Source organism: Macrotis lagotis, chromosome 7, assembly GCF_037893015.1.
Source record: "Macrotis lagotis isolate mMagLag1 chromosome 7, bilby.v1.9.chrom.fasta, whole genome shotgun sequence".
In the NCBI taxonomy this organism is placed as follows: domain Eukaryota; kingdom Metazoa; phylum Chordata; class Mammalia; order Peramelemorphia; family Peramelidae; genus Macrotis; species Macrotis lagotis.
In genome coordinates this window covers 60,602,873-60,626,268 of record NC_133664.1, presented here as the reverse complement: position 1 = coordinate 60,626,268, position 23,396 = coordinate 60,602,873, and the positions used below count along the sequence as shown (strand labels likewise).

Here is a 23,396-nt window from a genome sequence, read left to right as displayed (position 1 = left end):
ACATCAGATTCTGGGGGAGAGAATTGTAATAAAAATGAAAACTGATAGTACAAATGTATTTCTACTACTGATTGGGCACTGTCCTTTTGTATTTGTTGTTATTACTCTGGAGAGTGTAAAATATGCTCATCACAATTTTATACTGAAACAAAGTTTTTGCAGACCAATCAGTTTTTACATTCAGCTTTATAAGGATGCTTTCCTTTGCCTAAAAAAATTATTTTATCTCCAAATGTTGATGAATTAGTGTTTTAGTCACTAGTATAATTAAACCTACTCATTTAAAATGTGCCCATTTCTGTTCCACACTTACTTAACATTTGATGTGTAGTTTTTTATTACATTTTAATAGGAAATTCCTCCATAATTACTTTAGCAGACAATTAAATATAAATGGTAAAATAAATAGTATATAATATATGTTATAATAACATATAATAAAATAATGTTATAATATAAAATAAGTGTTGTCTTAAATATATGTATAATACAATAATATAATTATACTGTTATATAATAATAAATAATAACATAAAATCACTATAATAAACATTATGATATTAAATGTCAATAACATCTCCATTGACAACAAAAATATATCTTTATGGTTTTATAAAGCATTAATAATTTGTACCTGATTAAGTAAATGACCAAGTTTGTTATTTTTTACACACCTGAAGTTTTAAAGGAAATCATTTAAAAGGACAATTTTTTATGAAATTAAAAAATTTGCTTATGAAAAATAGAAGGAAGGTATCTCAGTCAGCTTGTTTCATATATCCTTCCCACCTGTCTTCAATCTGACCTCTTCTGATCCCACTGTTTCTGGTTGTAGTATTGCCTTTCTTAGTTGCTGTTTCTTCCAGATGCAATTCATCCTTGCCAAAGAATCTTATAGCTTAAGTACTAAAGTGCATTTTAAAAAAATTTCAGTGATTCCATATATAAATTACACATATACATACATGTGTGTATATGTATAGTGTACGTGAATTTGTATACACACATGCACATATATCTAACTCCTCTACCTTGTATTTTAAGTTCATCTCTCATCTTCACTATCTTACTTCATGTTATTTCCTATCATTCAGTTTATATTACAGTCAAAATGAACTGTTTGTTTTCTTCAAATACAATAAACAAAACTTCCACTTCTATGCTTTTAATGTTCTCCTCATCCCCATCTATCAAAAGTCACATCCTCCTCAAAATCTTTCCCTGGTTCACCTCTGCAGAGAGTGGCTCTCTTGCCCTCTGAAATTATTTCTGGAACTCTGATTACTTCTTTGTTTCCTTCATCTCCTATTTTATATTATACTTTTCATTTGAGTAAATTTTAATCTATTTAAAGGCATAAACTGGTCCATAATCTCTTTTGTAGGTATTACTCAAATATTTTATTAATTTCTATTGAATTTGTGAGTGGATTCTTTCTTAATAATAACAAAATCAGTGTTTATTTCATCCTGTAAAAATTATTATATACAAATGTTATAATCACATAAAACAAGTTTTTTGGGAAAAAGTAGTTCCATAAAATGTCAAAATTTCTCATTTATAGAAAGTTATAGCTTATAATTGCAGTGAAATTGTCTGTCACATATTATACAATAATCTTAGTTGACTAAAATCACTAGACTACCAAATAAATATGTAGAAAACTAAAGCAAAAAAAAATTTTCCTAAATGTGACATATGGGATTTATGGATATTTACCAACCTGATTGCTTTAATAATGAGCCCTCCACCACATTGCTCTCTCTCTCCCTTCTGTAAGTTCTCTGTCCTAGGTATTTTCTTGGGTCATTCTTTGCTCATGTTCATCATTTTATTATTTGACTTATGGAATCATGTTACTAGAGCTGACTAAGAGAACTACAGAATAAGATTGGGATCTTATTCCAAAACTCCCTTCCAGTTATTTCTTTCCTCCCCATTATTCTGCTGAATTCCTACTTATCTATCCTTAAGATCCAGTCCAGATAATGTTACCTCAGTTCAATAGACTGTATTAAGTGCCTACTGTATGCAAAGCTATTATTGATAGAGAGAGAAGTAAAGTTTAAATAAGGCAGATCATTCCCTAATTGACAAATGGTTAAAGGATATGCAAAGACAATTTACAGATGAGGAAATCAAAGCAATCCAGTCATGTGAAAAATTCCTCTAAATCATTACATATTAGAGAAATGCAAATTAAAGCACCTCCCAGGCCAATATGACCATAAAGGACAATGATCAATGTTGGAAGGGTTGTGGGAAATCTGGGACACTTATTACATTGTTGGTGGAGCTGCGAACTCATCCAACCTTTCTGCAGAACAATCTGTAACTATGTCCAAAGGGCAACAAAAATGTGCTTTCCCTTTGATACAGTAATATCACTATTGGGTCTATACCCTAAAGAGATGATGATATAGGTTAAAAACATCACTTGTACAAAAATATTCATAGCAGCCCTGTTTGTTGTATCAAAGAATTCGAAAACAAGTAAATGTCTATCAATTGGGGAATGCCTTAACAAACTGTGGGGTATACATGTGTGTGTGTGTGTGTGTGTGTGTGTGTGTGTGTCATGGAACACCATGGGGGGATGGGAATTCAGGGAAGCCTGGAGGCATTTGCATGAACTGATGCTGAGCGAGATGAGCAGAACCAGAAAAATATTGTACACCCTAACAGCAACATGGGGGTGATGATCAACCTTGATGGACTTGATTATTCCATCAGTGCAACAATCAGGGACAATTTTGAGCTATCTGCATCTATATCCAGAGAAAGAATTGTGGAGTTTGAACAAAGACCAAAGACTATTACCTTCAATTTAGGAAAAAAACCCGTTATCTTCTTATGTGGTTTTGCTGTCTCTTATACTTCATTTTTCTTTCTTAAGATATGATTTTTCTCTCATCACATTAAATTTGGATCAATGTATATCCTGGAAACAATGTATAGACTGACAAATTGCTTTCTGTGGGGGTGAGGAGAGGGAAGCAAGATTAGGAGAAAAATTGTAAAACTCAAAATAAATAAAATCTTTGAAAAAATAAGGCAAATCAGAGCTTTCACATCTTAAATTAAGTCTTCCCTATTCATTATCATAGAACGCACTTTGTTCTAAAGCACACATTAGGACTAATGTGTTAATTGAATAGATAAAGAGATTGGGGCTTCTGGAGATTAAGGAAGTTGTTTAAAGTCCCAATTCAATAAAAATTAGATTTATCTGGCATTTTTGAACTTAAAAAAATTTTAACTAGATTTCTCAAGTTTAACAATCATTGATGTTCATGTGGCCAGATCATCAAATGGCTTCTGAATCCTTTTTAAAGGAAAATTACATTCTGTTCAGAGAGAGTGGGACATGATAGAAATAGTGCTGAATTTGGAGATGGGAATTATTAAATCCTAGTGATACTCCCCAATCATATGATTCAGTCTGTTTTCTATCCTGCAAATGGAAGAAAATGATACTAATACATATACCTTGGAGGGATTTCATAAAGAAAATATTTTGTTAGCTTTAAAATATTGTTTAAATATGTTATTTTAAATATTATTCAACATATATTTAATTATAAAAGTATTTTTGTTTTGATTATTTAAAAATTAGAAATTTATGTACAGAAAATCTAGCAAGTTTCTGATAACAAGAATATTTGACTAATGAAACCATTCACTTTCCCAATCAAAACAACTTCTGAATTGTTAACTGTTTTTTGACCAAAAAAAATTGTTTGAAGTGATTTCAAATGAGCAGGTCTAGATTTTTATATGAATATATATAGACATATACTCATAAATGTTTGTAGGTATACTATATTTAAACGTGTGTGATAGGTATACACATATATACATATACACTTAACTACCTGTATATGGTTGTAGATGTGTATACACACATCTATACGCATCTATATTTGTTTATAAGTATGTATATAATGAGTGAGTCAGGGTACAGGCTCAGCCTGCCTACTACCACCCGATTACTTCTCCTGTCTGCTTGCAAACCAACCTTCACAACTTTTCACAGAGTATTCCTCTTTGGAGAAGGATCTGGACATCCCCCAGGCTAAGCAGCTGCAACTCCTGGGGCAAGCAGACCTGTCTCCCCTAATAGTGGGTACAGAGGTAGTCACAGGAGGTAGTGGGTGCTGGCGGACCCAGTCACCACCACTTTGACTATTCTATCCACTCAGATCCTGATGGAGATGACCCAGAACCTTAAACCCATAAGTCTTGGGAAAAAATAGTGCCCCCCTTTTCCACCAACCACCAGATCTGCTTCTAGCTTACCCTTCTTAGCCTCCTTTGAGGGAAGAAGTCATTGTGAGGAGAGGGCCTACCTTCCTTATTGTCACCAGCAACAAAGACCACCAAGAAAGATGAGTCCAAGAATGACAACCATATCCCCCACCTCAGTCACCTGTCCTGCTTCTAGTCTAGCCTGGCCCTTTTGGACATCATTTGGAAAATAAATCCTGTGAAGAAGAGACCAGCCCTCCAACCAATGCTCCTTATAGAGGAGGTGGGCTAACTTAGCTAAAGAAGAAAGGGACCCTGAGGGTAAGATAGGAGGCAGCCAGGCCAGTCAAGCCACTCACCACTATCTCCCCTTCCCAGCACATAGCACTGTGCTTTGTAAATATAAAGTATTTAATAAGCGCTTCATTCATTTATTCATTCATGCCATCCTTTGATTTCACTCTTGAAACATTTTCTGATCAAGTGTATTAAAGAAATCTAAAAGAAAATATTGTCAGACTATGGGGTTCTATGTGTATTATAGATCTCCCACTTCCCAGAACACCATTTTTATAGTTTTCTCAATTTGCTGGTATATTGCATATTTCTTTCAGGGAGAGTAGTAAATACCATATTTCTAAATTCAGTCCCACCCAACCTGATGACAAGACTATTATTCTAAAAGGAAACCAAAGCAATTGTGTTAAATTCAACCAGAATTGCCCAAGATGACAGAGTAGGTAAATGGCAAAGCCACATAAATAGTTCTCCTGTACCTTCCGTATTTCTGCATGTGGTAAATAAGCTGACTGCTGAATGAACTGAACTGAACCTTCAGGGAGAGCTGGGATGGTCAGGTGGTTGTGCCAGCACTGATGCCCAGAGCACCTGCCAAGAAATGGGCCACCCCGCCTTTCCTGGGCAGTAACACTTCCAGTCTTACCTGCTGTGGTGGATGATATGTAGGCTCACCATGAAGCTGATGAATAGCAGCCAGCACCTGAAAGACAACTATCACCTCCATCTTCTGTCTCCCAGTTGAGGATGTTTCCCTCTTTTAGAGGGTCCAGTGTTGGAGTATTTTCAGTGCTTTCTAATTGATATTGCTATAATCCCATTGATCTTAGTCTTGTCATCATTATTGTGAAGGACCCTCATGATCTACTCAGAGTTGTTAGAAATCCTAATAATAGGTATTTCTCTGTATAGCTTTCATGTTCTCACAGATGTTATATACCTTTTACTTCTTCAGCCTTGAATAATGAATTCACTAAAATTAAATTCAAAGTATTCACCCTATAATGTGTCTAGTCTTATTAAAGCATGGGTCTCTTCTGCCCTTTCTCATCCCTGATATTGTGCACTCTTGTCTCCGTCTTTCACTTTTTCTTTAAAGTTCAGGCCAAATTTCATCTGCCTTCTTACTGAGTTGAGAGTCCTGCCCTCTCTAAGCTTTACTTGTACTTTACTTTTGATGGAATTCAATGCTGCCTTCCTAGAAGTGGATGAATTATCCTGCTGGTAAACCCTGTGGAGGTCTCGTTTTACATTTAGCAGGTTCTGTATTTCCCCATCATTTTCATCGAGCTAGTCTCTAGGAGAGTGTTCTGGCCCAGATGAGCAGATGCAGTGCTGTACACCAGATCTCTGAAAGCTGCCGACTCCTTTTTTGTTCCCCGTCACTGACTGTGTGCTCACTCAACTGTTCCCGCTCAGAGAGACACTAATCTCTTGACAAGCCTAACAATCTGAAATGCTTCTATGACACCTTGAAGGCTATTTATGAGCCAAAGACCTGTAGTGCATCGCAGCTACTCAGTGCTGATGTATCCACATTGATTAATGATAGGGACATGATCCTAGAGATGGGCTGAACACTTCAATAGTGTTTTCACAGACTATCATCAATCAGTGCCGAAGCCATTGACTGTTTCTCTCAAGTTGAAGTCAATCAGTCCCCAGCTGAAGTTCCAACTGAAGAAGAGGTTTGGTGCCAATAGGCTCCTTTCAAGTGGCAAAGTAACTGGTGCTGATTCTATTCCAGCTGAGATCTACAAGATGGGAGTTCCATTGCTCATATAAAAACTGACCGAAATTTTCTAGGTTATGTGGTGTGAGTAGGCTATCCCCAGGAATTGAAGGATGCCTCCATTGCCCATTTCTATAAAGGTAAAGAGAATAAATCATCCTGTGACCATCACAGGGGTATTCCTCTTTTAGTCATTGCTGGTAAGATTCTTGCCAGAGTCCTTCTCGATAGGATCTTTCACCTGGAAGTTGGTCACCTCCCTGAAAGCAGTGTAAGCAGTGTAGTTTCAGAAAGGGTCAGGGGAACAGTTCCTATGGTATTTACTGCCCAACAACTCCAAGAGAAACAGCAGGAGCAGAACAGAGGTCTGCATACAACATTTGTTGATCTGACCAAGGCCTTTGATATCAGTGAGGATTTATGGAAAATTATGTTAAAATTTGGAAAACTTCATCAGTATTGTACATCAGCTTCATGACAGTGTACATGCCCAGCTTCTGGAGAGTGAACGATGCTCTTGAGATTTCCCAGTCACCAATGTAGTAAAACAAGGCTGGGTCCTTGCTCCCATGCTTTTTAGCATGATGTTTTCAGTCATGTTATCAAGCACCTTCACTGAGGATGAACATGGCCTCAAGACCAGCTACATCACTGATGGCAAATTCTCCAACTTGAAATGGCCACCAACCAAAACCAAAGTGGAGGGAGTGTCGGTGCATGATCTTCTGTTTGGAGATGATTGTGCCCTCAATACAGCCTCTGAAGCTGAGATGCAGCAAATTGTGGATTGATTCCCTTCTGCTTGTCCCTTTTGGTCCAACAATTAACACCAAGAAAACCCAGGGGCTCCATCAGCCAGCACTGCACCATTCATATGTGGGTCCACTGATTACAGCAAATGGAGAAGTTTTGAATACCGTGGACAAGGTCATTTACCTTGGTAGTGTCCTTTCCAGGGAGAGACACATTGAGAATGAGGTTGACACTCACATTGCCAGAGCTAGTATTTGGGAGGCTCCAAAAGAAAGTGTGGGAAAGAAGAGGTCTTAGACTGACCACCAACTGAAGCTCTGTAGAGCCGCTGTGCTGACCTCATTGCTGTGCGCCTATGAAACCTGGACAATCTACCAGCACCAGGTCAGGAAACTGAATCGCTTCCATTTAAATTGAATTGTCTTAGGAAGATTCTGAAGGTCACCTGGCAGGAGAAGATGCCAGACACTGAGGTCCTTTCTAGTGCTAAACAGCCAAGCAGTCCAACATTACTACGGAGAGTGCAACTACAATGGGCTGGACATGTTGGACTATTTTTTTTGGAGAACTCACACAGGGCAAGCACTCACAAGGGAATCAGAAGAAGCGATACCAGGACACCGTGAACATCTCTCTGTAGAACTTTAGAATTGATTGTATAGCATGGAAGACCCTGGCACAAGACCACCCAACATGGCATGCCTTCATCAGTGAGGAAGTGAGGAAGGCAGAATTGAAGCAGGTCAAAGGAAACATGACATCCATAAGTTTAGAGTACCCACCCGAGATGATCACATGGATTATCTGTGTCCAGCCTAGGGTAGAGCATTCTGAGCTCACAATGATCTGTTCAGCCACAGTTGGACACATTATACTTTCCATTAAGCCCTCCTGGATCATTCCAGCCAGAGATGATTCCCCCTCACATTTCTCAGGCCACACAACTTCATCTCTGCTCTGTGCCTAATCAAATTCTCACTTTCGTCCCCATGTCTCCTCCGACTTTTTCAGGTTGCTGAAGGATAGGTCCTCTAACATCTTGGCATCCATAGAGCCTAATTCCTAGTAGGAGATTGATGAATGCTACGTGACTTGCCCGCATCTTCTCATCAGGCCAGGGGGAAGCTCCTGCCCAGCCACTTCCAGAAGCTGCAAGGAAGCTGAAATCTCCGTAAAATAATGTCTGATTAGTCCTATTGATGTAGTATCCATTTCACTGCATTTTGCTGTCCTACTAAATTTTGGGTAGTGACCATGACCATAGAATATAATGAGCAGCGCCCCCTATAAATTAGAAAGAAACGCCATTTGATTTTTTGCTAGAGCAGAATCTAGACATAAGAAGGTTTGGATTTTTTTAACTTTGTTTTAACATTATTATATGTTTCATTTTCCCACAAGACTAATAAAGAATAGTAATTGTGGTCCAACACGTTTTGGCAAATGAAGTATAGTAGAGACAATTTCTGATTGCTATAAGGAAGGAACAGGGGATCAAATTATTCAAGTTAGTCTTAAATGAAGATTAATGATATTTAATATCAGAGATCCAGCCTAGATTCTTAATTTTTAATTCTGCAATGCAAATTGACAGATTTGCATGTTATATTTTCACTTAATCTTTTGTCACAAAATGCTAGCATTTATATTTGTAGCCATCTTAGTTTTCTAAAGATGTTTTTTTAGAAAAATAAATTGTTATCCTACTTTCTTTTTTAACAATGAGCCCAGCATGTGCTGCAATTAATGTTTACATAATAATTCCTTTAAACTGTTCAGTTTTCTTAGAGAAAAATTACAATCAAATTTATCCTATATAAACTGCTTTAAAACACCAGATTACCTATTGACCCAAAAAAATGTATGAAAAAGAATTGCCTTTCTTTAGTATATTTTATATCAAATGACTTCACAAAATGTAGATCACATACATCATTTGTGACAAGACATAGAAACTATTTCTTACATTAGAAATAAGATTTAGACAGGCAGACCTAGTAGATATTTTAATTTTAGTTCAAGTCAATCTACCTATTTCTATTAAAGAAAGGAATAATAAATTCTACCTTTATATCCACCAGTACACCAGACTTACTCTGAAAAAAGAAATAGGTTCCAAGTTCTTAGATATCATAAATAAAACCATCATTGTAAAATTTATTAAAGAGTAAAAAGAAATTAAAGCTTTTACTTCAAGAAAACCTAAGGCTAATTTCTAAATAGAGGTCACCCATTTGGTACTTTTATTAGAAATCTGACTCATTCTTAATTGTTTCATAGAATTCTTAACTTTTTAATTTAAAAAAAATCATTTCTTGGGCCAAGATAAACAATAACACTATTCTCCTAAATATTTCAAAAGAAGTGCCAATAGCTTTCTTGTTTAGGAGAAATGTTTTACTTTAAAAAAAAAAGGCAAGGATATTTGTGATTCCCTACCAAAATCATTTTCCTTTAAACTCTCTAATATTAATATTTCCTGAATTGTATTCACATTAAACTAATGTATACCTTGCCTTCAATATTTTAAGGAAAACTCACATTTATATAATAGTGTTTTAAGATTTATTAAGAGCTTAAAACAACAATCCTGGGAATGGGAAGTAGACTACAATGACTCAAGAACTCCACTCTCATTAATGTGGTTACTCCTTCCCCTGAGGCAGATCACCACCCTCTCCATAACTTAGTAAATGGTCTTTGTGAGCCTTTATGACCAAAAAAATTTCTCAATCTACAGCTGCCCTGGTCATGTTCCTTCCCTAAGCTTTACCTAAGATTGTCGTTAAGCAATAGCCATCCATCCAGACGATTCAAACTTGTACTTGGTAGGTCTTGCTAGAGCTTGCACCATACCTTTGGGAGCCTAAGGTCTTCTCCCTCTGCCAATGATAATAGGTCCCTTGGAATATAGACAAAAATAACATTCTTCGGAGAAACAGGGAATCTCACAAGAAAGATTAACACTAGGTCACATCCTCAGATTATTATTCAGATAATTATGCACATAGACTGGAGCCATAGTCTATGACTAAACATCCTCATACAATCAGTGGAGGAACCTTTATGGGCTATTATTAATTTTACCTCTTATTATTTAGAACATGGCCCACATTTATACCCGATCCCATTCTCCTAAACTGTTATATTTAAATTGAGTATTAAACTATACATTAGGAATTATAATATACTGTTCCTAATTCATAAACCTCTAATTAAAGACAAATATCAAATCCTTAAGTAGTAAGGGTAGTAGTGGGGAAATGATTAAGACTGATAATATATGCTAACTTAACTAAAAGCTATCCTCAATTCAGCTGGCTATACCTATGCTAGTCTATGATATCAGATTTCTCTCTATATATAATGGGGAATTATTTGGGGGAAGATGCTTTTATCCTGGTTCAATTCAGATAAATTGTCTTATTTTATTGTGTATAATTTATATCATACTTCTCTTTTCATTCAAACTAAATAGGATTAAAAAAACTCTGGGGGGAAGCAATCTGAAGTTTTCTTTTACATGACTCAAATTGTTTTGATCAGTGGCAAACTTAAAATTACAAGTTGTTCTGGGTGTTCTGAGGTTTAGTATTCTGCTTGAAGGCTTGCCCGATAGATTCATTTTTAAGACTGTCTAGTAAATAAATTGGGTCATCTTTTTTTTTTTTTAGCTGAATTACTCCATCAGGCTCTGGTTCTATCTTTGCTTGAGGCTCCCTACCTCTGCCTACCACCGTTCTAAATTATTTTTTTGTCTCTTCTTGTGTAAACTAATGACATAGTGTAAATGGTATAATGCATTTCAGAAGGCTTAGACGGTTATATGAAAAACAGTCAGATTGATTTAATTTTTTCACAGAACACTTATTTCTTCTTTTCTTAATTCCTTAGCTAATGTTAATCCCCTATTCAGTTTCCTTCTTCCATAAACATTTTTATCTTGTACCAACTCAAATTGATGCTAGAGCTTAGCAAGTGCAGTGGGGTACATGACCCAGTTCTGGGTCAGCCCTAGGGTTCCAAGTGCAGACCAAGGGCCATCCTGAATAGTCTATTCAGTCTGGGATAGGCTCAGCAGTCTTATTCAAAGGCCAGAGAATCCTTAGGAGCCACATGTTTTTCAGGCTATTCCTAGCATTCAGACATACCCTAGGTACGTCTTAGTAGCCAGAAAGGATCTTAGTGATCCAAAAGTACTCCACAAGGGTCTTGATGGCCTTCCTTGCCCAGAATGGTTTGGGAAGCAGCTTAGTTTCCTTGGTGTTAAAAGAGAACCTTGCTCAGGCCAGGATCCTCTTAGTTCAGGTTCATTGAAAATAAGGGATTTGTAGGTCATTCAACAGTTAACAAAAGGAGATTTGGTCAGACATAACATTAAAAGGATGTTCAACCAGATTCTTCAGCACCTGTTTTGGGTAGACAGATGCAACCTCCTTTGTTTCCATATCAAAATGAATTTAGTTACCCGGAAAGTTGTGATGACTCCTGTGGCCTTAGGCCAGCCACAAAGTCTGAAGAACCCAGACCTCACGTGGGTGGGCCTCTTGATTATGGGGGACTGAGACCCACAGCTGATGCCACCAGACATTAACAGAAGCTGATCGCTTTGTTTCCTTTTAGGAAAAATCGAACCCAATTCATGTTGCCTGGGGAGGGGAAGAGCTTAGCAAATACTGGTCCTACCACACCAGCCACCCTTTGGACAATCTCTTTATCCCCACCCTTCTCTAAACCTACTATTCAGGTATTGTGCCAGGTCTTGGGTACCATTGGCTCTAAAAGTTTCTCAACTTCTGTTGAACTTCTCTCAACTTGAGCTAGCTAATTGTGAGTCTCCTCTCTATTCCCTGGCCACCAATCTCCAGATTTCACATGCTGACTTGTGAGAATTCTCTAGCTTGGTAATGTACTTCAGCATGTTTACAGTGAGCATCAGACTAACCAAAATCATTTAGACAAGGAGTCTTAATCGGGACCAAGCACCGTAATCACATAATACTATTGGCAGTGAACTAAAGACCACTCTTACAGCTTTTCTGTCACCGGAATCACAGTTCACTTTTTGCTTGTCATAGACAGCAAACATTGGTCAAATGCCTCCTGCGGGCCTGCACCAGCAACCTGCAGCTCCCACTTTCAAGAAGCTCCCGGCCTAATCGGGGAAACAACTGGGGAAAGTTCTGTAGTGATCAGATACTGAGAGAAGGCACTAGCATGAAGCTGGATGGGAGATGGATAAAGGCTTCTGGGAGAAGGTGGGATTTTAGCTGAGACTTTAAGGACGCCACGGAGGGCAGGAGGCCTCAGGTCAGGAAATGCCCGCCAGGAGGCCATGGACACTCTGTGGAAGAGGAAATGGTGGAGAGGAAGGTATAGGGAGAACAGAAAGGTCGGAGGGGGCCAGGCTGGGAAGGGCTCCAAATACCAGGTGAGGGTTTTATATGTGATCTTGGGAGATGCAAGAGGGAATTGACTGAATAGCGCAGTGGTCAGTCAGATCTGTGTTTTAGGAATATTCATTTGATGGTTGAGTAGAGGACGGACAGGCGTGGGGAGTAACTTGAGGCAGAAGACCAACCAGATCAATTATAAACACATTAGCTTTTGTTTTCAGTCGGTATCTTAATCAAGAGTTACCGTAAATCCAATGATGAGCTGGTCAAGGGAATAGTGCCACTGAAACTAGGAAATGGCGAGGCTAGAAGATACAGAATGCACTTTCCTCTTCTTCTTAAGTAGGACCTGTTGGTCTGCTGAGTGCTTGACCACCGTCACAGCAATGCCAGCCCTGTGGAGGACAGGTCACAATATTCCCACAGGTGTGGGCAAGCCCATAGAATAGAACAACAAATAATTTCATTATCACCTTTTGGTTCCTCCTATCATGCTTTATTCTTTTTCCTTTACTCTTCAACTCAGGAAGTAACCAAGCTTGAAGATGGAAAAGAAAAACCATTTAAAAAAAAAGTTTTAAGGGGTGGGGCTAGGTGGCAGTGGATAGAGCACAGCCCTGGAGTCAGGAGGAGAGGACCTGAGTTCAAATGCAGCCTTAGACACTTAATCACCTAGCTGTGTGATCTTGGACAAGTCACTTAACCTCATTGCCTTGCAAAAACCTAAAAAAAAAATATTGAACAGGTTGAACTCCTCTTTAGCCATTAATATCTCGCTTCAGACTAGTTTTATATTTTCTGCCTATGTAGTACAATTTACACTTTATTACTGTCTTCTGATTGTCTTCACTGCATATTTAATACTTTATTGCCAGGTGCTTGTTCTCTAATTGTTTCATTCATGGGTATCTGCTCTTCCCGTCTATATTACAAATTCTTTTTTTTTTTAGGTTTTTGCAAGGCAGTGGGGTTAAGTGACTTGCCCAAGGTCACACAGCTAGGTAATTATTAAATGTTTGAAGCTGTATTTGAACTCCAGGGATCTGAGCTGGTGGAACTCAGGACTCCAGGGCCGGTGCTCTATCCACTGCACCACCTAGCTGCCCCTATATTACTAATTCTTTATGAACAAAGACTTATGACTGACTTGCTTAATTGATTTACCTTATATAAGTTCCATGGGGGAAGGGAGGGAGTCTTAGCTTTCTTGTAGTATCTAGCATCTTCTTCAAAATGAATTCCCATTCATCTGACAAACTAGTTCTGGCTTTCTAAAACCTAATGAAGTAAATAAAAATGTTTTACTTTAGATTTTATCTTATTTTTCAAACCAATGAGCATTTATTTTCTCTCCCTCCCACCCCTGCCATTGGAAAAAAAACAAACAAAAAACCCTTGTAAATTAATATTCATAATTGGGCCATACAAATCCCTGCATTATCCATATTCAAAAATATTTATCAATGAAAAACTAGTGAATGTTTAAGTAACAGCAGAAAATGCAAAGATTATACAGAAGTATATCAGATTCAGAATTTAGAAAGCACTATCATTCGTACCAGTCCATTTAATTACACAATTAAATTATCTTCTTAATTTTTGAAAACTGTCCTATTTTTCTACTTCCACGTCATTTCCTGCTAAAAATGCCCCTGGATCTGTTTCCCTGTCTCCTTGGGGATTAAATATGAACTTCTCTGCTCAGCTGTCAGTGTTCCTCACAGTCTGGGTCCAGCCTCCCTTAGTGTGTGTGACTCCCCTTTACACACTCTTCACTTTCTTCTTCCTCTTTCTTCATTCCTTCTACTAGTCTATCAGTTAAAAAAAAGAATTAGCTTTTTGTTGGATCTCTCCATTTATTTAAATTCTCTAAAAATAATTGCTACAATTTTGAAATATTTTTGCCATCTTGACCTAAGATTATTTTTATTCAATTCCTTTATTTTATCTCATAGTGTGTTCAGTTTTGTTTCTTACATTAATTCAATATGCACATTATTTACATGTCTTGAGAAAAAATTGTTTTCTTTCTGAAGTTACTGTTGGTGATTTTTCAACTTTTTATAGCATTTTGGTTTTTGTCTTGGAATCTTTGCATCCACAACTTTTTTATTGTGTTAAAGTGCCTTTTTAGTAGGATCATTGATTTGAGTATTTGAAATTTTTCTCTCAAGGATCTCTAGTAGTTTTGCCTCTTTGATTTCCCTCTTATTGCCCTCCACAGAATCCCATCTGGATTTGCCCAGACAAGTTAAATGCAAATTCTGGAAGGGTTTGCTATACAGGATACACTTTTAAGAATAGTCCTAGGGATAATTTAAGTCTTCTGTCTCAGGATGGACCCTACCTAAGAAACACTTCTTCCCTTAGAATTACCACTTGGTCATGAATCTTTTAGTCATGTCAACCCATAGGAATGAGGATGGCATGCTTTAAAAGGAAGGGTGGTGAAGGATGTGGAGAATTATAGATTTTTTTAACTCTGCCCAATGATCAATAAATTGGAATATTTTTTGGAATATCTGAACTATATTAATATCAGCATTCTCATAATAAACAAAAACAGAAGACAAAATGAAGTTGCAAGTAAATGGGAAAATGCCTCATTGTTTCATATTGCAAAGGTCTAAAAAGGAATTGGTATAGTTAGTTTCATCATGTCTCCAAAGTAAATGAGAAACATAATTTCACAATCTCATCTTCGATTGTTCAGTGATGTAACACACAAAAAGCCATAAGAAAGGTCTTTGTAATTTATGTGCCAGTATCTATTGCAAAGAATGAAAAGACTGAAAAATTTTCTCAAGGATTGATAAGATCCTTCTCAAACCACAATAAAAACATTTTTTAATATTTGATGACTCTAATACAATGGTAAATGCAGGAAAAGATGTAGAAAAATGGGTTGGTTCTGTCTTGATTTTTGAGAAATGAAAGAGCTTATAGATTACTCAGAAGACACACATCTACATACCATGAGTAACTTTTTTTTCAAAAGAACATACTGAGCATTGGGGAGCAAAATAATTGTATCAAAAGCTTAGATTTCTCCATGAAATGACCTCAGCCTGCAGTGATCTCTTTCTCTGCCAGTCTTGCATCTTTATCTGCCTTCCGTTCATCTCAAACTGGATGTCCCTCATAGACATCTTAAATTCAACATGTCCAAATCTGAACTCATTATCTCTCCTCAAACCCTCCCCTTCTACTGTCAAAGGCACCTCTATCCTCCCAAGAACCCAAGCTCATAACTCTAGGCCTCCTTAATCACTCTCCCCCATATCCAGTCTATTTTCATGGCCTGTCCCTATCAGCACTGAAATCACTCTGCCATACAACCCCTCCTCAGCTCAGATACTGCCCCTGCCATGGCATAAGCCCTTATCATCTCTCACCTGGACTAGTGTAGTAGTCTCCTGGTTGATTTGCCATCCATGTGTCTCTTCCCACTCTGGACCATCTTCCATTCATTGGCCAAAGGGATTTTCCTAAAGCCTGGTCCCACCGTGTCATCCCCTCCTCAGTAAACTCCAGGGCTCCTGATAGCCGCCAGAATCCAATTCAAAATACTCTATTGAGGATTCAAAGCCCTTCAGAACCCAACTCGAACCCCTACCTCTCTAGTCTGGTTACTACTTATACCTCCAACATACTTTTTGCTCCAGTGACACTGGCTTTTGGCTGTTTCACCAACAGCTCCTGCCATTTTCTCTGGTTGTTCCCCAGGCTTGGGATGTTCTCCCTCCTCCTCCTCCCCATCTCCTGGCTTCCTTGAAGTCCCAAACTAAAATTCTCCCTTCTACAAGATGCTTTTTGCCATGCTCTTAATTCTCCTGCCTTTTCTTGATAAATTGTTCTGTATAGAGTTAGTTTATATGTGTGTGTGTGTGTGTGTGTGTGTGTGTGTGTGTGTGTGTATAATTTGTTTGTTGTCTCCCCCATTAGATTAAGAGCTCTTTTTGCCATTTTTGCATCACGAATGATTAGCACAGCATCTGGTATATAATAAGAGTTTAATAAATGATTGTGAAATGGAGAGAGTCCTGGGTTTGGTATCAGGAAGAGTCATCTTCCTGAGTTCAAATCTGGCCTCAGATACTTACTGACTGTCTGACTCTGGGCAAGTCACTTCACCCTGCTTGCCTCCGTTAGAAAATGACAAAGGATTTCAGTATCTCTGCCGAGTAAATGCCATACAGAGTCATGAAGAGTCAGACACAACTGAAAAGTGACTGAACAATAACTCTAGACAAGAAGTCCTAAAAAAGAAGGTTCTTCTTTGATGTCATTGCCTATTGAAGAAATACTCTTGGGTACCTGAAGATTCCAGGTAGATTTCGATGTTCAGCTTGACATTTTATTACAGGAATTTGAAATAAAGTAATATTCCTTACATTCAAGAAGAAAGTTTATCCCTCTCCATCAGAGAGTTAGAAGAAATGGAATTTACATTTACATTCCATTGTTCCATATAAAGATGTATATGTCCAGATAGACTATGAATTTGTATATGATTATAGCAGAGAAACATTTTTCTAATTTTAAGATTAAAATTCATATTCAAAGTATAAGCTTGAGGAATAGTCAATTATTAGGTATATCATACCTAAGTTTTAAAATGATAGACCTAATATACCTAAGGTCTATCATTTTAAAACTTGGTGACATTTATTCAACATGGGGCTGTAGCAAAAGAGCTGTATTTTTCATTTGAGTCTTTAAAGGTAGTCTCCTTTTAAAGGAATGTGCCTTTTGTTATTGAAGTATGAAAATTCAGTAATATGTAACATTATAGGTTCCTGCCTTTATATTTTCTTTGAATTCAGCATTTACTTTTCTAGATACAAAGAACTAAAGAAGTGGGGGAGTAATTTCATAATCTCATAACATTGTGACTAACATTCCACAAATTAAAAAAAAGTATGAAATGACAAATCAATTGTCCAAAAATTATGGTTCCCCTAGGAGTTGAAGATTTTTCTTTTAAAAGGAGAAAAATTTGAACATGCAAAAATTCATTCTAAGTAGATGTTATTTGGACATCTAATTTAAATTTTTATATCGGTTCTTACTTTAGGAAATCTATTTTTTGCATTATATTTTGTATTATTATTATTATCTTAAAATACTGACTCATTTGAAAACTGTCTAGTTTTAACATGTTATATTCAATATGAGCTTTTCTGAATGTTTGTGGAGTCACACCCCATGTGGCAGCCTCCATGACTTTACTGTAGAGATGAATTTTTGACTCGGTGTTTCAGGACAATTGGACACGTGTTTAAGTGGCAGAGCAGTCTGCCTGTGCCTTGGTCTGAGCCTCCCAGCCACAGTTGGCCCCAGTTGCCCCCCTCCTGGCTGCGACAGGAGCTGCAGACCCCCAAACTCCACCTTGGGACACACAGCCAGAGCAGTGAACCAGTGATGGAGCCGAACTGCCTCTCTGCCCTCCAGATTCCCAGATCCCTTCTTGTGGGTCTGGTTTTATTTTATTTTGAAGCATTTTGTTATAGTTACCATGACTGAAAACCGCGAATCCAAGAGAATTGATAGCCATAACATTGGGTGGTTTTCTGGGCATTGGTGTCACACTGGTCAGAGCTAAGATTGTTACACATGTTCAGTAAAATTTAGATTAGGCAATTTGTCTAATTTTTTTTGGCCTGTCAAAAGGATGTGGTGCTGTGTTGTCATACCCAGATGGTACAAATGAGGAACTAACTAACATTAGATTCATTTTTAATGCTCACTGTTAATAGGACCACATATTTGGAACTCTAATCTGAAAAAAAAAAAGTATGAATTAAAGAACTGTTTTGTGATAGGAAGTAATATTTTACACTCTTGATGTTTTAGACAATTTTATTGCTCCCAAAATGTTTATTGTGCATTTGTTATGTTTCAGCAAATAGGATGATTTGATTTTGTGTGAAATTGTTTTGATACACTAAATTTATGTGGTTCGAATCCTGTATTAGTGTACATCTATATGCAGCTTCAACCTCCCCGTATTCACGGTATGACTTGATACTGCAAGCTTTTACATTTAAATTCAATTTGAAACTTAACCCTTTTCTGTTTCTCAAACTAGATTTCTTAAAGAGTCTGGTTTTTTTTAAACATTCAAAAGTGGACTTTGAGAACCAGAGCACCCACCCCCTTGGCTGTGGCTGCTTCACTGTTCTTAGTAGCATCCTCCAAGGTTCTCTTTAAAATCCCAGCATTCACGCTACCACTTTTTTCCCCTTCTTCCACAAACATTAGAGGGTGAATTTTGAAGGTCTTCTGACATGGAGAAGAATTCCATTTGGGCGTTTTCTCTGAATATCAGCCCCAAGGCTGAAATGTTGCACCCAGATCTGACCCTAGAGCTGGGCTCTCCCCTTGGGCCACCTTTTCATATTGGAGAATTTCTGGGTGCATTGTAGCTGGCTCTCCAGATGAATCTGTTGGAGCCTTTCAGCATGGAGTGGACACAAAATAGAATGATTGATCAAATCCTCCCCCCCATTGGCTATTATTTACTGACTCTTAAGTGGCAGGTTGTATTTATGCCAATTTATCTGCTTCAGGGAGCATTCTTGATAGCAGAACAAAAGTGAAGAAAAGTAGTTTGCTTTGCAAATGAATGCAAATGGAAGAGCCTTTCCGAAAGGCCTTTTGCTGAGGCCAGCCTGCTGATTAGGAGCGAAGCTGCCATTCGGCCTCAGTGAAAAGAGCACGCTTGGCCCATTGATGGCGGGAGACAGTAAAAGTCAGGAAAGGGCCTGCTAAGCTGGCAGTGCGGCCGGCCGGCGGGCAGACAGCAGTGTGGTTGGAGCCCAGGAGGAGAATGACAGGGAGGATTAGTGTCAGAGGGAGGCTGTGCGGCAGCCCCGGAGATGGTCCCTGGGGTCACTCACCTCTGACTGTTGTGCTGGGCTCCTGGATCTCCAGCGCAGGCTGATGGATGGATGGATGGATGGATGGATGGATGGATGGATGGATGCTCATTATTGCCAGTGATCATTAGAAGATGGCTTGGGCTCGAAGGCTTCCTTCAAAATAAAAATTAAGGAGAAATAAGGTTAGATTTAAATAGTCTTTCTCCTTACCTCATTTATTATTATTATTATTATTATTATTATTATTATTATTATTATTATTATCAATGTGGGGATGGCGGCTGCCCCTGGAGAATGATAATTTAACATTGCAAGACAGTACGAATTGTTGTCCCATAATTATTATCTTTTTGCTACCAATTGTCTTTTGATTTGATCAGTTTCTGATTTGACTCTTGATAGTTTTAAGGAAAATGTTTGGAATTTATTGGGTTTTTAATTTAATTTTCTTTTTTCCTTTGTATCCTCTTTATTTTTCTGATGATAGTTAAAATGTTTGGTTTAGATGTCAAAAGCCACAGTGTGCTCAAAAATAAACCACAAACTTTGTGTAATTAAGGATTTGAGTCTCAACATGTTAACCTGGCAGATTCCTCTTTGCAGCCATATCCCCAAATATCATAAATTTACCCACTGGCTAGTTACTTGATCAAAAATAAAAAGACAATACTTTGGGTCCCCCATAAACAGAAAATACAGCTTTGCCTCTCTTCTGATTCCAAACATCACAGAGTGAAAAGTATTTAATTTATACTTTTAAAGGTCTTTGCTTTCTTTGAGTAGAGAACTTTTAAGCTAATAATAACTCCTTTCTTTGTGGTGGGTTGCAGTTTGCAAGGTGCTTTTCTCACAACAATCCTGTGAAGTAGGAGTAGATGTCGTTACCCTGATTTACAAATGATGAAGGCAGAGAAATTGAGTCCACTTGTCCCCTCCCCCTTCCAGCCACCCTGGCTGTATTGAGGTCTTCCGTTCTGCTCGGTCACCCCATTCCTCTACATCACTCCACTCCCCAAATCCTTCTTTCAGTACCAGGGCTCCTCACACATTTTTCTATACAGAAGCATTAGGAGGTACACCATTTCTCCATTCCATACGTAAACATGCACAAGGCTAACTGAACACCAGTGATAAACTTTACATGAGAGTCATTCCTGCCTCTCTTAACCATGGACATAAAGAAGCAACCTGGGCTATCTGCCATGTGTCGTGTCCTGTGGGTCCGAAACAGTTATTTCTTTGGAGCTCTAGTTCCTAAATAGAATCTCCATTTGATTCCACATTAATTCCTAAAATGGGAAATCCTCATAATCTTTTAGAACCGTATTAAAAATGAGCTACAGTTTGCAAGAAGCATTGTGGCAGATGATTTATGAACATTCTTGATAAAACATTTTGGCAAGCTATTTTTCCAATTTCCCATTATTCTTTTTTTTTTAATGTTTTACAGGCACCTGAATGGACAGAAGAGGACCTCAGCCAGCTGACAAGAAGTATGGTTAAGTTCCCAGGGGGGACCCCAGGTCGATGGGAAAAGATTGCTCACGAATTGGGTCGATCGGTGACAGATGTGAGTTCCCTCAGATTTGCATTGTATGGAGAGTGACAAACCAGAACAAGACAGGCTGTGTAGAAGGAGGCAGACGTAGATGGGGTCCGACACTGCATTTGGAGGAAGGCTACCATCCTTTTAGGACCTGGAAGTGAACCATTAACTAACTCAGCAAAAAGCAGATGTCTGCACGGCCCCTGTGCCACCAATAACAGCTGTAACTCATCAGCCGGATGGGGCTGCCAGGCTCGGGGAGGAGGGCTCAGCTACTGTAACCTAATCACAGGAAGACTGGGGGAAGTCAGGGGGTCTAGAGCCACCCCTTCTAAGAGGGAAAGAGCATTCCACTGAAATACAATTAGAGCTCAACTGGATGGTATAGAGATATATAAATATATACATATTGTAATAGATATTTTCATATGCACATAGAGGCACAGAGAGCCTTTGGTGGCTTGTATTAATTGAAGTTAAAAAATTTAATAATACAGAAGGCATTTTTTTGCCTTTTATACAAAATTCGTATCTTTAGATTTAACAGATTATCCAGTCAGATGAAGAGTAAGATTTGCAAAGAATAATAACCACGTCGATTATATCAAAAAGTGTGTGTGAAAACCCTTCTGGTCTTTCTAGAAAATTTGGAAAGGAGGAAGCTTCTTATATTTAAAAAACAACAACATTGTTTTGGGCAGTAGCTTTGGTTAGCCACACTCCATAGATGATGATTATAGAACTGGAGAGGTTAGTGAAGGCAAAGTTTTCAGTAAGTGTTTAAAAGGGACCTTGGAGTTCATCATCTGATTTCCTTGTTTTGTAGCTTAGGATCAAAGAACTGAATTTGCTCAGACTTCCTCAGCCCAAAGAGTCAGAATTGGAACCTTGATTTCTGACTTCCCATTTGGGGCTCTTTACACTACACGTCTACACTTTCCAGTTTTCCTAGTATTTGTCTTGGATCTTGATTTAAACTCAAGGAAAAATCTGACCAAAAAATTAAATGTCTTAGGGTCCATTTGTAATATAGCCAATTAATCATATACATTTAGAAGTCATTTTCCTGGTAAACTTCCACATTTTGCTTTTGGAAACAAATGGGATCTTGGAAAGACTGCTGTCAGATTTTTTTCTGTTTTTGAAGGACATAAATGGACTTGGGTGTTTGGAGAGCCAGATTGTTGGGGTGGGGGAGCCCCATCCCAGAAGCCTCGAACCTTGGGCTCAGAGCCTGGTTCAAATCCTTGGAGCCTCTCCGACTCTTGAGGGAGTCTTTAACCTCCCGAGCATCACATTTCTCTCCCTGTACAAAAACACTAAGTTTGGGATTCTGCCTTAATGCGTGTCATTTGTGCCATTTTAAAAAGCTATAACTGCTCCTCCTAAAGAACTGTTTTAGAGTCTTGACTTGCGCGTTATTTTTGGTTGAAAGACAAAGGTTTGGAAGCAGAGCAGTTAGGATCCAGCCCTGGTCACATTTTTAGGATATTTTGTTTTCTGGGACAGGACAATTGTCTTGAAGAGTTGCCCTGTTTCTGCTGCCAGACTAGAGAAATGTGGAAAGTAAAGAAACTCTCCAAAACTCACTGAAATGGTGAAGAGATACTTCTGGATCTAGAAAGTCTAGAAGGAACAGAGGCTTTTTACATGGAAACTTTCTGGAAGTTACTCAAGAGTGGCCAATATGGTGGTGGTTTGGGGCCTAATGTTGGATAAAGTTATTTATGAAAAGCTTTGGACCCAGGATCAGGAGTAGAGTTTCAGTCCTGCCTCAGAACTGGCTAGCTTTGACCCTGGACAAGTCACTTCACCTCTCTGCCTCCATGTGCCCAACTGTAAAATGGGAATACTACCAGCACTCCCTCCCAGGGTCACTGTGAAGATCCAGTGAGATGATCACTGTAAAGCATCAATAAACACATTACTTTTCCCCTTTTCTGTAAAATAAGAGAGAGAAAGGCTTGATCTCTGAACCCCTTTCTCATCTCTGATCCCCAGGATGCTCTTTTAACTTTTCCACTGATTGGCATCGAAATGAATATGAAATTATTTGAAGAAGGGTTTTTTGTTAGTAATCACTCCCTGAAAATCTCATTAGAGACCAAAATGCTCTCTGCTTTGATTGATAGGAAAGTGCAGGAAAAACAGAGGGACCAAAATAAGATCACGAGACTAAGAAATATTCAGAATGTATGACATGGACCTGATGCCATTGAGAATGGCAGAGTAGTAGTTGGGTGATGATGATCCTGCCTGGGTCTGGGCCTGGCCCAGTCCTGGTTCGGTCCTGGTCCTGGTCCTAGTCATGGTCCTAATACTGATCCTGGTCTGGCCTTAACTTGTAGAGTTCATCAGTTCCCAAAGAAGCCTCACCTGGTGCCTGAGCCAGGGCCTTTTTCCTTTCTCTCATGGAACCGGATCGGCTAGGACAGTTTGACATTGTTAATTAATTTATAACACCAAGACGTTGATAAGGCAGCATAATCGATGGTCCTGAATTTTTTTTAACAGCCCAGATTACCGCTGTGATTTTCTTT

The 23,396-nt window shown here is 38.3% G+C and overlaps 1 protein-coding gene across 1 annotated transcript in view; it reads left to right on the top strand.

Annotated features, from left to right (window-relative positions):
- Positions 1-23,396, top strand: part of DNAJC1 (DnaJ heat shock protein family (Hsp40) member C1) — a 243,794-nt gene that overhangs the window by 195,493 nt on the left and 24,905 nt on the right. Inside the window, exon 9 of the mRNA XM_074192974.1 lies at positions 20,761-20,880. Within this exon, the coding sequence (XP_074049075.1) occupies positions 20,761-20,880 (120 nt within the window). The remainder of the gene's footprint in view (positions 1-20,760; positions 20,881-23,396) is intronic.